The 14,436-nt window shown below is 46.3% G+C and overlaps 1 protein-coding gene across 8 annotated transcripts; it reads left to right on the forward strand.

The window, feature by feature from the left end:
• Positions 1–391: 391 nt before the first annotated feature.
• Positions 392–13,600, forward strand: LOC126980687 (uncharacterized). Of its 8 annotated transcripts, none has more exons than XM_050830814.1 (3): positions 470–550; positions 6,265–6,517; positions 13,353–13,600. In XM_050830814.1, exons 1-3 carry the CDS (start codon positions 485–487, stop codon positions 13,412–13,414), a joined length of 381 nt encoding a protein of 126 aa, XP_050686771.1. In that variant the 5' UTR covers positions 470–484; the 3' UTR covers positions 13,415–13,600. The 8 variants fall into 8 exon arrangements, with proteins under 8 accessions (XP_050686773.1, XP_050686771.1, XP_050686772.1 ...); XM_050830815.1 differs by having other exon boundaries at positions 6,265–6,497; positions 13,354–13,600; XM_050830812.1 differs by having other exon boundaries at positions 6,265–6,373; positions 13,206–13,600.
• Positions 13,601–14,436: the final 836 nt, after the last annotated feature.

A 14,436-nucleotide genomic window follows, 5' to 3' on the forward strand; every position in this document is an offset into this window, starting at 1 on the left:
CTTTATCATCACGCCACAGCTTGGGGCCACTGCGGGGAACTACTACGAAATAATTTACCTTTCTACATGATAGCTTTCAAACCTGCTGTGAAAAGTTTAGTGGGCACAACTTTTCATTAATCTGGTTCCGCACTACAGTAACTGAAAGAAAATAATCCGGTCAGAGATTACTATTCATTGCGCCCATAGATTCTTCCCATTTAATTGTTATGAGAGACAGACTGTAAACTTGACAGGAATGTTCATTGGAGAGACGGCATCTCCTTGATGAGCTCATCAACGCCTCTGAAATGGTCGAGTTGTCGTTGTAAATGTACAGACGGATGTAGCTTTTTATCGAGGGAGTTAAAGGACGGTAAGGGCGATGGAAGAGGCATAAAGGACGGTTTTTCTATGGAGCTTCCAGCTGGAATCGCTCTTAACGTATGGCAGAGTTGGAGGCCTGACACCCCTCGCGGCTGCGGTATAAAGGGAGGCCGGGAAAATGGAGCAGCACAGATCAGCTGAGCTCAGTCCTGAGACACTCACCCAACGCCTCAAAATGAAGTTTGTGAGTATGACTCTGAAGAGGGTTCAGAGGTTTTTGCTGAGGGACGTGTCATCATGGTTAAGAGATATTTAAGAGATTTTAAGTGAATCTAGAGATATATTGATCTTGTCAGAATGTTAGCCCACACCTGAGAACACCTGTTGCTTAATGACTCAGAGGGGTGGGGGTCAGATACGGAAAGGGTACACTCGGGGTGACAAAATGCAGGTGAAAGGATATCTGGAAATATTTGTCACTCTCTTGGGTCTCTGATTATATCAAAAGCTTCCAACAGTAGTAATGTTGCTAATGTAGAATATTACTTGGTGTGCGTCAAGAATAATAGATGTGTAAATATTAATACTAGTCAGTAAACATTCATGCCTCAGCTTTTGATGGGTGTTATGCAGCAGCAGTATTGTTTCAAATTGTAAATAAGATGATTTTCTTCTCCGTGCTTCTTGGCTGGAAAGACTCACATCTGGGGAGTGCAGGTGTTATGAGCACATGTAACCGTCTCTACAGGTTTACGTGGCCCTTGTTGTCCTGGTGGCGCTTGCAGCGGTCTTCAGCTCCGTCGGTGCCGCGCCGGAGCCCAAGAAGGGCGGCTTCAGGAAGGGCGGTTTTGTGGGCGGCTTCCGTGGCCACCGTGTCGTGCGTCCTGTCGTGCACCGCGTGGTGCGGCCGGTGACCGTGGTGAAGCACGTGCCTGTGGTGCAGCACGTGCCCGTGGTGAAGCACGTGGCCGTCAACCACGGTGGCTACGGCGGCCACGGCCACGGCGGCTACGGCGGCCACTGGTAGACGACAACTGTACTCTCCCGCGGGGAAGGAAGATTGCCAAGGTTCTTCGGATATTCTTCGCCCTCGCCAACGCCATCCGCTGATCTGAAAAATGCATACGTCTCTCTGCTCTACTGTTTTCCTATTACCCTTTACTTTTGCTTTTATGTTCCCATTCCTCTAATAAACCCTATTCTACTATAGCCACTGTTTTAACTTCAATCGGTTATAGGATAACACTAAAGTACGTCAACACTCAAGTACTTTTCCGATTTTCCGTGGAATGATCATTGCTCCCAGGTGAGAGACCTCTCTGTGTGTGCCCGGCGCATCACAGAGGTGATTTCTCTGGAATGGAGGCATACATTCCACGTAATGTCTCTACTCCTCGTGCTAAAAAGTCTTGGTTTAATCTCGCGTCTTCTCGTGCTATCAAAGATAGAGAGGTAGCTCACAAAAGGTACCAGAGCCTTCGCACTCCTGCTAACCATGATCTTTGCATTTCCGCCCGGAATCGTGCCAAATCTATTCTTCGACTTAACGAAAGCTCTTTCATCCATAGTAAATATCAAAACCTTGCTTTTTTTTCTAATTATTCCAGAGACCTCTGGCACCTAGCCAAAAATATCTCCTCCAATTTCACTTCATCTTTCTTTCCTCTCCTTAACCCTGACGGCAGCACTGCCGTCTCATCAATCTCTAAGGCTGAATCTTCTCTCAAACATTCTGTAAAAACTCCACTCTGAACGATTCTGGGCATATTCCTCTTACTCATCCCCCCCTCTAACTCCTTTATGCCTGTTATTAAAATTCTAAAGAGTGATGTTTTCTATGCCCTCTCTGGCCTCAACTCACAGAAGTGTTATGGACCTGATGGAGTGCCTCCTGTTTTCCTTAAAAACTGTGCTTCCGTGCTGACACCCTACCTGGTCAAATTCTTTCGCCTCTGCCAATCAACATCTACCTTCCCTAACTGCTGGAAGTAAGCCTTCATACAGCCTGTGCCTAAGAAGGGTGACCGTTCCAACCCCTCGAACTACAGCCCTATAGCTTTACTTTCCTGTCTATCAAAAGCTTGTGAATCAATACTTAACCGGAAGATTCAAAAGCACCTTTCCATTTCTGGCCTATCTGATCGCGAGCATGGGTTCCGCAAAGGGCTCCCGCCTATAGCGCCGGTAGGCTTTCTTCAGGAGCCAGATGGTCGTCCCAAGCCCGTCGTGGCGCAGGCAATTTTTTTTTATAGTGGCGTCAGTTCTTGGCTCATGCTGCCCCCAGGAACTCATTCTTGATTCACTGGACGGTTTCTTTTAGAGTCCGGGTTGATGGGTGGTCTTCTGGACAGCATGTGGGTAGTTTTAGGCCACTCGGCGGTGACTGAAAAATCCCAGGTGGTCCCTTACGCACGAGTTAACCAGCATCTTCACTCTTTCATATTTCACCCAGGTAAACTCTGGAACAATCTTCCTTCATCTGTATTTCCTCCTGCCTACGACGTGAACTCTTTCAAGAGGAGGGTATCAGGACACATCTCCCGAAATTGACCTATCTTTCGGCCACTCCTCTGAGCTTTATATAGAAGCAGCGCACAGCAGGCTTTTTTTTCATCATTGTTTCCTTTTTTTCTTGCCCTATAGCTGTCTCCTCTGCTGTAAAAAAAAAAAGAATATATGGGCGGCTGAAATGGATTGTGATGTTTTTTTTCTGAATAATATGTAGATAACTGACATTAGGCTGTAAGAACAATAACTTTTAGGTTGTTCGGCCTCCGTTATGGCTTACTAGACCTCCTGGCTTTTGATATTTTTTGTGCAGACTTTCTCGTTTATATTGTTTTTGCATCTTAGCTTCTTACTTCTCAGCAAAAAAAAAAAGTGAAATGGTTTGATTGTTTTCTACAGTAATATATCCGGCATCCCGATTTACATTAACACCAAATTCCCGGCCGCTTTCTCTTTTCTCGTACTTTTCACGGCGTTAAATTTAATTTTTCATTTCCGCTGCGACTTCTGTGATATCTTTTTATACTTCATTCTGCTGCTCAATGTCTGAGTGATACAGTTCACCGTAAAACTCTCCAGCGGCTTTAATTTACTTTGCCCACGTTGTAAGCGGGTTTGCCGTTCGGTTTTCTCATTGCAAAAGTCTGTTTTTTCCTTATACCGAGTTTCCTCTTGCTGTTTTTTTTTCTTTCTTTTTTTCACTAAAACCAGAACCCTCCCGAAAATGCTTGGAACTTTGGTGACTGATCGTTGAGTGCGGCGGATACCTCACATAACACCCACACAAACCCAAGTGGCGGGACACAACCCCTGACTAAATCACGGTACCCTTAATCGCTGGGAAGGACAGAAGACACAGATACAAGGGAACTGCCCATTTGTCTCAACTCCGCCCAAGAATCGAACCCGAAACCTCTCAGTTGTGACCCAAGCGCGCTAACCAAAGAGAGTGAGTGAGTGAGTGAGTGAGTGTGTGTGTGTGTGTGTGGGGGGGGGGGGGGGGAGGAAGTAAAAGAGAAAAATATTAGTGAGTAGGATATAAAGAGAAAGACGTTGGTAATAATGATAATGATGAGGATAAGGACAAGGAAAAAGAAGAAGCAAACAGAAAGTAGATAGAAATGATAAAAAAAAAAATACTGATAACTGAAAAAAGGAAAGAATAGAAAGCAGTGGCGGAACTTAGTAAAAACAAGGAAACAAAAATAGAAAAAAAAATATGAGGTTAAGAAAATAAATCCCCGAAACGGTAAGTGGCAGCCCTGTAGGAAGGAATTGGACGCTAGCAACATTAGTGGTTCATAAAAAAAAAGGGTTGTTTCTCTTCCTCCTTGCCTGTCTCCTCCTCCTGCTCTTCCCCCTTCTCCATTTCCGCCTTTTCATCCTCCTGCTCCTCCTTTTCCGCCGTTTCTTACTCCTCCTCCTTCTCCTTTTCCGACGTTTCTCCACCCTCCTCCTCCTCCTCCTCCTCCTCCTCCATCTCCGCCGTTTCTTCCTCCTCCTCCTCCTCCTCCTGCTCCTCCTTTTCCGCCGTTTCTTCCTCCTCCTCCTCCAACTCCTTCTCCTTTTCCGCCGTTTCCTTTTTCTACTTCTACTCCTGCTCCTCCTCCTCCTCCTCCTCCTCCTCCTCCTTCGCTGCTTGGCTTAGACCTCCACGCTACGCAGTGCTATGCAAGGATGTGACCTCAAGACTTTATGGCCGCGTGGGAAAGGCGGTTATCTAGGACGTAAACTTTTTTTTTCGTGGGTGTGTAAGGGTACGTGTGTGTGTGTGTGTGTGTGTGTGTGTGTGTGTGTGTGTGTGTGTGTGTGTGTGTGTGTGTGTGTGCGTGTAAAGGTACGTCTGTGTGGGGTGGGGGGGTGGGGGTTGGGAGCTTTGACTTCATTACTTATGGAATCGAATGTAGTTTGTCGTAGTTTCTCAACTATCAAATATTAAATCGATCAGTGAACGTAAACGATGCAAGAAGTGGGAATATTTCCTATTCTGCCGACAAATACAAATCCATGTAACCCCGTTGTTTACATTTTATTGTGGGGGCAGCGTCATCGCGGGGGTTTGTTTTCTTTTTTGCACTTGATGTTCCTCCTTTACTATTTAAAAACTGTCCTTGCGATCCTCGTTAAGTTTCTTATATTTTTTCCCCCGCTACACCCCCCCGCGTCCACAGCCTCCACCCCATATGTAACACCACGGGCCGGCCACTTCCCGCCAGGCTGGTCTGCCTTGGCGCCATTCAAATTCGCGTGGCCCCGCCCGAGATTACTGCTACGCCACTGTTGCACTGTTGTTGTTGTTTTTTTCACCATAACCCTCAAGACATCATTTTTTGGCCGCTACTTCTGATCAGGCTGGTACCATATTAACATGTAAACAATGTTCGGTGACATAATTCATCAGAGATAAATATTAAATATTACTTATCTACCATTCCTAGTATATGAATATTACGTAAGGCAATGATAAATAACTGGAATGTTGAACTGAGTGACAATATTTCCTTAATGAGCTCATCAGCGCCTCTGAAATGGTTGAGTCGTCGCTGCAACCGAACAGACGGAAGTTAACGTTTTTGCCGAGGACAACACCTGAGAAGGGAAGGCAGGCGAGATGGAAGCGTCTCATAAGGTCGTTTTTCATTAGGACTTCCAGCTGGAATCGCTCTTAATGTACGGCAGGGTTTGCGGCCTGACACCCGTCGCTGCTACAGCTATAAAGGGAGGGCGCGAAACAAGAGCAGCACAGATCAGCTGAGCTCAGTCCTGAGACACTCACCCAACGCCTCAAAATGAAGTTTGTGAGTATGACTCAAGAGGGTCAAGAGACATTTGTTGAAAGACGTGCCGTCGTGGTTAAGAGATTTCTAAGACAATTTGAGTTAATCTAGACATGTAATGATACTGTCAAGATGTTAGCTCATTTTAGTGACCACCTGTTGTTTTTTCCTCCTTGGCCCAGAAGTGTCAGGGTAGGATAGAGTAGATGCAGGATGGCAAAGTGCGGTCATGTCAGAAGGTAGGAACGGTGCGGCAGGGATGAGTCATTTGGGGAGATTGTAAGTGCCATGTGGCAGGGGAGGGTTAGGGGAGGGGAGGATAGGTACAGAGTGGCAGAGGGGCGGGGATGAGGGTAGGCACGGGGTAGTAGATGACAGGTGAAAGATGATCTAATTAGTGTGTAGGGTGTCAGTTGTTAGTGTTGAGCCATGAACAAGACCTCCTCTTAATTAATTTCATTTTGTGGGCATCTCGCAGCAGTCGAGCTACTTATGTCTTGGCTCAGTTTTTGTTGTTTAAATGGCGTCACGCAGGAGAAAGAAAGCTGATGGTCCTTTGGTCTAATGTGTGTGCTCAACCGCTTCTCGTTTCCATGCGGGGCTCGCTGAGGCATTAGGAAGAGACAAGTTTCGTAAGTAGAGTTGCTGTGACCGTGCGTGATTCCTCCTACAGATTTACGTGGCCCTTGCCGTCCTCGTGGCGCTCGCAGCGGTTTTCAGCTCCGTCGGTGCTGCGCCGGAGCCCAAGAAGGGCGGCTTCAAGAAGGGCGGCTTCAGAGGAGGTTTCGGGGGCCATGCAGCGCGTCCCGTCTTTGTGCGGCCGGTGCATGTGGTGCAGCACGTGCCCGTCGTGAAGCACGTGCCCGTCGTGAAGCACGTGCCCGTGGTCAACCACGGTGGCTACGGCGGCCACGGCCACGGCGGCTTCGGCCACGGCGGCTTCGGCCACGGCGGCTACGGCGGCCACTGGTAGACGACGACTGTGCATTCCCGCGGGGAAGGAAGATTGCCAAGGTTCTTCGGATATTCTTCATCCTTGTCAACGCCATCCGCTGATACGACAGCTATCTGCCTTTCTCTGCCTCACTATTTTCCTATACGACTCATCCTGTTCTCCTTTTGTACTTTTATATTTTCCAATAAAACTTGTACAAATGTTGTCAGTGTATTATAAATCATTATTTTAATTGAAGAATTAATAGAAGCTATTCCTTATCTGTTCATCTCTGCCTTGTCATCCTTAGTTGTGATTGGAAGTGTTCTTATTTTGCCTCCAGTGAGGATGTTGGCCTTCTCATCGCCATCCACCTTCACGTCTTGTATTGGCGGTCTAGTAAATCTGCGGTTGTTGGCCACGCTGTCACTGTGTCCAGGTAGGGCTGGCTTTTTTCAAATCAGTGTGTCTTGAATTTTGAATTCTGCCAAGTTTTGAAAAGGATTTCTGGGCTTAATGAGACTCGTCGGAAAATATGCCCCATCCGCAATACTTTTTTGTCTTTCAGTCTAGCATCTTCCGCTTATCTTTGGTCTGCTGCCTGTGGTGTGGGTTTGGTCACTTCAGTCCACCCGTCATAATAGCTTGGCCAGACGTAGGTTTCAGTCTGGGTAATTGTTGCTTGTACAGTGATTGGCACAAGCAGCAGAGGAATTTTCTCATTGTGGACATAATTACTCCTACATTCTTTCTTGTTAATAATGTAATGGTTGTCCTTTCTCAAGGAATCTAGTGTTACTTTGAGGTAATGGAATAAACTTAAGACTGAAAAGTAGAAATCATCTGCTGTGTACTGAAACTTTTTTTTTTTTTACAGTAGAGGAAACAGTTCAAAGGCAAAAAAAAGGAACCAATAATGAAAAAAAAAAAGCCCGCTACTCACTGATCCCACAAAAGAGTCAAGAGGAGTGGCCGAAAGATAGGTTAATTTCGGGAGGAGAGGTGTCCTGATACCCTCCTCTTGAAAGAGTTCAAGTCATAGGCAGGAGGAAATACAGATGAAGGAAAATTGTTCCAGAGTTTACCAGCGTGAGGGATTAATGAGTGTAAATGCTGGTTAACTCGTGCGTAAGGGATTTGGAAAGTAAAGGGATGAGCTTGAGTAGAAAGTCGTGTGCGGCGAGGCCGCGGGAGGGGGGGAGGCATGCAGTTAGCAAGTTCAGAAGAGCAGTCAGCATGAAAATATCGAAAGAAGATAGAAAGAGAGGCAACATGGCGGCGGAATTTAAGAAGTAAAAGACTATCAGTAAAAGGAGGAGAGCTGACGAGACGAAGAGCCTTACACTTCACTCTGTCCAAGAGAGCTGTGTGAGTGGAGCCCCCACACACACACACACACACACGTGCGATGCATATTTCATACGTTGATACCTAGAGTAAGGTCAGGAGTTTAATTTAATTCATGATCCAAAACTTTTACATCATACCTCTTGGAGATGGTACTGAATGTATTCTGCAGGTGTTTTGAGTGTCTCCTGTGCAAGCACTTACCTTTCAGCACTGACCTGACTGACCTAATGTTTTCATGTCGGTGATGCTTCACCATTGCTCATTTGGGAGCTGTGGACGTGTTACACACACACTCTCTCTCTCTCTCTCTCTCTCTCTCTCTCTCTCTCTCTCTCTCTCTCTCTCTCTCTCTCTCTCTCTCTCTCTCTCTCTCTCTCTCTCTCTCTCTCTCTCTCTCTCTCTCTCTCTCTCTCTCTCTCTCTCTCTCTCTCTCTCTCTCTCTCTCTCTCTCTCTCTCTCTCTCTCTCTCTATCTCTCTATATATATATATATATATATATATATATATATATATATATATATATATATATAATGAGGTATATATGGGAAGTGAGGAGAGTGCTTAAGCCCTCCAAAGACCCTTCCCGTGTACTCACTAACTGTTTCCCTAATGTCTTATCAACACCGGAGAGTAGTTCAGCATGCTCTCTAATGACAGGTCCTCTCTGTATCCACACCACACTACATCCACAAAACATACACACCTTCTCCCCAAATTCAGAGTGGCGTACAACATAAATGCCTCGGAGTCCCCGCCTTGGAGGGGGGCCCACAAATTTCCCCAGGGAGGACTCCCCTTCTGGCTGGCGACTTGAGAGGTGTCTTGATAACCCCTCGAACAATTTCTGCAACACTCGCGGTTTTTGTTCTAATTTTCAGTCGGTGGAACACCATCTCTCCTCTAAACCTCACCTTCTCATCCTCACCGAAACACAGGTTTCTGAGACTACTGACAACAATCTCTACTCTGTTCCTTCCTACTATATCTATCCTAAATTTCAATCCAAAGCTGGCTGTTGCGCCTACGTGCGCAATGACATCACTTGTTCTCGTGCTCACTTCCTTGACTCTTCAGAATTTTCCATCATCTGGCTAAGACTTCTTAGTCTTTCTATTACTAAATACATCTGTGCTGTTTATCTCTCACCTAACTCTACTAACTATGTAAAATTCTTTGACTACTTGAACTCTAAAGTGGAGCATATCTTGACCCACTCTCCCTTTGTTGAAATTTCCATCTTGGGAGATTTCAATGTTCACTACCAGCCTTGGCTTTCATCCTCTTTCACTGACCAGCCCGGTGAACAAGCTTACAACTTTGCTCTCATCAACGACCTAGAGCAGTTGGGTCAGCACCCTACACATATCCCCGACCGTCTTGGAGACAGACCCAACATACTAGACTTCTACCTTACCTCTAACCCTTCTGCTAACTATGTCAAACTGCTCTCTCCGTTGGGCTTCTCCGATCACAACCCTATTTCTGTATCCTGTCCTATCGCTCCTGTACATCCTCTGGACCCACCGAATTACTGTTTCCAGGGGAGAGACCCCTCTGTGTGTGCCAATTCCAAACTCATGTTCCAAGTTCTGTGGGGGTGCATATATATATATATATATATATATATATATATATATATATATATATATATATATATATATATAAATATATATATATATATATATATATATATATATATATATATATATATATATATATATATACTACAGCTGCACGTGGCTTCGGTTCTCACATTCGACACTGAACCTTCCTGAGCCTGTGAGCCTTTGACGCGTAGCTTACGTAGTTACATACCTAGGTAGTCAGATATATAGGTAGTGACATGTATATGAAAAGTACGAGGGTTGGTGCACAGGCTGTAGCTGCGCGTGGCTGCGGTGCTTATGTCATATATAGTGGACCATTCTGCCCAGGGACACAGGACATGAATAAGGAACTCTGGCCATCTCAGTTTACCTTCCGTAGCCTTCCCCCAAACACCCATTACTACATCATCACGATGGGAATGATGAAGACCTGAGTGGGCTCAGCGCCGAGAGCCCTGGCTACGATTCGAGCCCATTCACCCTGGTCCGTTTATTCGTAGCTATAGAGCGTGCACCGTACATCTGGCAGCAGGCTGCTTATTTTCTTATCAGACTTTCACACACTACCGCGTTGGAAATATAGAACATGAATTATTGATGATAATACAAGTAAAATTTTAAAAATTCAGGAGAAATTCATCAACCTGAGCATGATATTCTACATAACTAATGTATAAATCACAAATAATAGCCTAGGCCGCAGGAGGTGCGGACGAAAAAAAATCATCACACTGAAAGGGTTTATTAACGGCCAGGCCTCCGAGTGGCTACCAGTCACTAGTGGGGTGCCCCAGGGATCGATGCTGGGACCCTTCTCTTTATCTTATACATCAATGACTTGGAAGCGGGAATGAAATCCTCCCTATCAAAGTTTGCCAGCGACACTAAAGTGGGCGGAAGGGCCCTCACGACTGCGTACTGTGAAGTCATCCAAAACGACCTTGACCAGATTATCCAGGGGCCCGAAAAGTGGCAAATGTCGTTCAACGTTGACAAATGCAAAGTCATGTACTTTGGTTCCTGAAACAGTAACCAAAGGCACAACATGCGCGAAAATTCTCTGCAGGTCGTGCAGGAGGAATCGGATCTTGGAGTCACAATCAGCAGTGACCTAAAACACGCAAAACACTGTAAAAAAGCATATAACTAAGCCAACACTTTGCCCGGGTGTGTGTGTTAGAGAGAGAGAGAGAGAGAGAGAGAGAGAGAGAGAGAGAGAGAGAGAGAGAGAGAGAGAGAGAGAGAGAGAGAGAGAGAGAGAGAGAGAGAGAGAGAGAGAGAGAGAGAGAGAGAGAGAGAGAGAATGAGTGAGTGAGTGAGTGTAGGGGAGGGGAGTGAGTGAGTGAGTGTAGGGGAGGGGAGTGAGTGAGTGAGTGAGTGAGTGGAAGTAAAAGAGAAGAATATTAGTGAGTTGGATAAAAATGACAGAAAAGTCGCTTATAATAATGATGATGATGAGAATAGGGACAAGAAGTAATCAGAAAGTAGATAGAATTGAGAAAAAAATACTGATTACTGAAAAAATGTAAGGGAAGGAAGCAGTGACGGAAATTAGTACATACAAGGAAACAAATATAATAAGAAATAAAACTATGTGGGTAAGAAAATAAATCTCCGACGTTATGTGGCAGCCCTATAGGAAGGAATTGGACGCTACAAACGTTATTGGTTCATATAAAAGGGATTGTGTTTATCTCCTCCTCCTGCTCCTCCTCCTCCTCCTCCTCCTCCTCCTCCTCCTCCTCCTCCTCCTCTTTCCCTTCTTCCTCTTCCTCCTCCTATTTCCCTTCCTCCTCTTCCTCCTCTTCCTCCTCTTCCTCCTTCCCTGCTCGGCTTAGATTTCCACCACCGCAGTGTTATGCAAGGATGTGACCTCCAGACTTTATGGCCGCGTGGGAAATGCGGTGATCTTGGACGTAGCTCTGGAGTGTTTTTTTTTTTGTGTGTGTGTGTATTTAAGGGTATGGGTGTGTGTGTATGTAGGGGGGAGCCTTGCCCTCACTTTTGGAATCGAGTGTAGTTTGTCGTAGTTTCTCAGATATCAAATATTAAATAATCAGTGAACGTAAACGATGCAAAAAGTGGGAATATTCGGGAAAATAATAGCAAATATTAATCACATGAGTAGGGACGACAAGTTATGAAATTCCTATTCTGTCGACAAATACAAATCTATATAACTCTGTTGTTTCCATTTTATTGTGGGGGCGGCGTCATCGCGGGGGGTTTCTTTTTTTTCTTCACTTGATCTTCCTCCTTTACCATTAAAAAATGTCCTTACGATCCTCGTTAAGTTTCTTACCCCCCCCCCCCACCCCCGCGTCCACAGCCTCCACCCCATATGTCACACCACAGGCCGGCCCCTTCCTGCCAGGCTGGTCTGCCTTGGCGCCTTTCACATTCGCGTTGCCCCGCCCGGGATCACTGATAGGCCACTGATGCGCTAATATTTATTTATGCAGCATAACCTTCAATACACCATTTTTTGGTTACCACAGGTGATCAGGATGGTTCCCCATTAACGTGTAAAATATTATTCGATGACGAAATTCATCGGAGATGACCATTTATTATATACGATTATTATTACATGAATGTATACATGTAATTGCGTCAGCCAAAAATAATATATGACTGAAATGCTGAACGGAGTGACAGCATCTCCTTCATGGATTCATCAACGCCCCAGAAATGGTTGAGAGGTCGCTGTAAACGAACAGACGGAAGTTAACTTTTTTGCCGAGGACAACACCGGAGAAGGGAAGGCAGGCTGGAGGGAAGCGTCTCAAAGGGCCATTTTTCTTTGGATCTTCCATCTAGAATCGTCCTTAATGTACGGCAGGGTTTGCGGCCTGACACCCGTCGCTGCTACAGCTATAAAGGGAGGGCGCGAAACAAGAGCAGCACAGATCAACTGAGCTCAGTCCTGAGACACTCACCCAACGCCTCAAAATGAAGTTTGTGAGTATGACTCAAGAGGGTCAAGAGACATTTGCTGAAAGACGTGCCGTCGTGGTTAAGAGATTTCTAAGACAATTTGAGTTAATCTAGACATGTAATGATACTGTCAAGATGTTAGCTCATTTTAGTGACCACCTGTTGTTTTTTCCTCCTTGGCCCAGAAGTGTCAGGGTAGGATACAGTAGATGCAGGATGGCAAAGTGCGGTCATGTCAGAAGGTAGGGACGGTGCGGCAGGGATGAGTCATTTGGGGAGATTGTAAGTGCCATGTGGCAGGGGAGGGTTAGGGGAGGGGAGGATAGGTACAGAGTGGCAGAGGGGCGGGGATGAGGGTAGGCACGGGGTAGTAGATGACAGGTGAAAGATGATTTAATTAGTGTGTAGGGTGTCAGTTGTTAGTGTTGAGCCATGAACAAGACCTCCTCTTAATTGATTTCATTTTGTGGGCATCTCGCAGCAGTCGAGCTACTTATGTCTTGGCTCAGTTTTTGTTATTTAAATGGCGTCACGCAGCAGAAAGGAAGTTAATGGTCCTTTGGTCTAATGTGTGTGCTCAACCGCTTCTCGTTTCCATGCGGGGCTCGCTGAGGCATTAGGAAGAGACAAGTTTCGTAAGTAGAGTTGCTATGACCGTGCGTGATTCCTCCTACAGATTTACGTGGCCCTTGCCGTCCTCGTGGCGCTCGCAGCGGTTTTCAGCTCCGTCGGTGCTGCGCCGCAGCCCAAGAAGGGCGGCTTCAAGAAGGGCGGCTTCAGAGGAGGTTTCGGGGGCCATGCAGCGCGTCCCGTCTTTGTGCGGCCGGTGCATGTGGTGCAGCACGTGCCCGTGGTGCAGCACGTGCCCGTCGTGAAGCACGTGCCCGTCGTGAAGCACGTGCCCGTGGTCAACCACGGTGGCTACGGCGGCCACGGCCACGGCGGCTTCGGCCACGGCGGCTTCGGCCACGGCGGCTACGGCGGCCACTGGTAGACGACGACTGTGCATTCCCGCGGGGAAGGAAGATTGCCAAGGTTCTTCGGATATTCTTCATCCTTGTCAACGCCATCCGCTGATACGACAGCTTTCTGCCTTTCTCTGCCTCACTATTTTCCTATACGACTCATCCTGTTCTCCTTTTGTACTTTTATATTTTCCAATAAAACTTGTACAAATGTTGTCAGTGTATTATAAATCATTATTTTAATTGAAGAATTAATAGAAGCTATTGCTTATCTGTTCATCTCTGCCTTGTCATCCTTAGTTGTGATTGGAAGTGTTCTTATTTTGCCTCCAGTGAGGATGTTGGCCTTCTCATCGCCATCCACCTTCACGTCTTGTATTGGCGGTCTAGTAAATCTGCGGTTGTTGGCCACGCTGTCACTGTGTCCAGGTAGGGCTGGCTTTTCTCAAATCAGTATGTCTTGAAATTTTCTGCCAGGTTTTGAAATGGATTTCTGGGCTTAATGAGACTTTCGTCGGGTAATATTGCAGGCTGGAAAAGATTCGAACTTTAAGTCTTACGTTATGATTGTAGGAGACAGGTTTCTCCTCCTCCTCCTCCTCCTCCTCCTCCTCCTCCTCTTTCTCTCCCTCCTCCTCCTCCTCCTCCTCCTCCATTTCCTCAATTTCCTCCTCTTCATCTTCCTCTTTCTTCTTCTCTTTTTTTATTTTCCTGTATATCCTCCTCCTCCTCCTCCTCCTCCTCTTCCTCCTACCCCTCCTCTTCCTCTCCCTCCTCCTCCTCCTCCTCCATTTCCTCAATTTCCTCCTCTTTCTTCTTCTCTTTTTTCTTCTCCTCTATATCCTCCTCCTCCTCCTCCTCTTTTCTTTTCTCTCCTTCTCCCTTAGGCAGCAGCACTGTAGCGGTGGGGCATGACGCACCGTGGCAGGGGAGCGTTAGCGGAGACATGTGAGCCAGTCTTTTGTCGCGCGGCGCCGGAAATGCCAGACTCGAGGCGCTAAAGTTCCCACCTCCGAAAGTGTGCCTTGGATGTGTTTGGTTGACAGGCCGA

This window comes from Eriocheir sinensis, chromosome 45, assembly GCF_024679095.1.
Source record: "Eriocheir sinensis breed Jianghai 21 chromosome 45, ASM2467909v1, whole genome shotgun sequence".
Lineage (NCBI taxonomy): Eukaryota > Metazoa > Arthropoda > Malacostraca > Decapoda > Varunidae > Eriocheir > Eriocheir sinensis.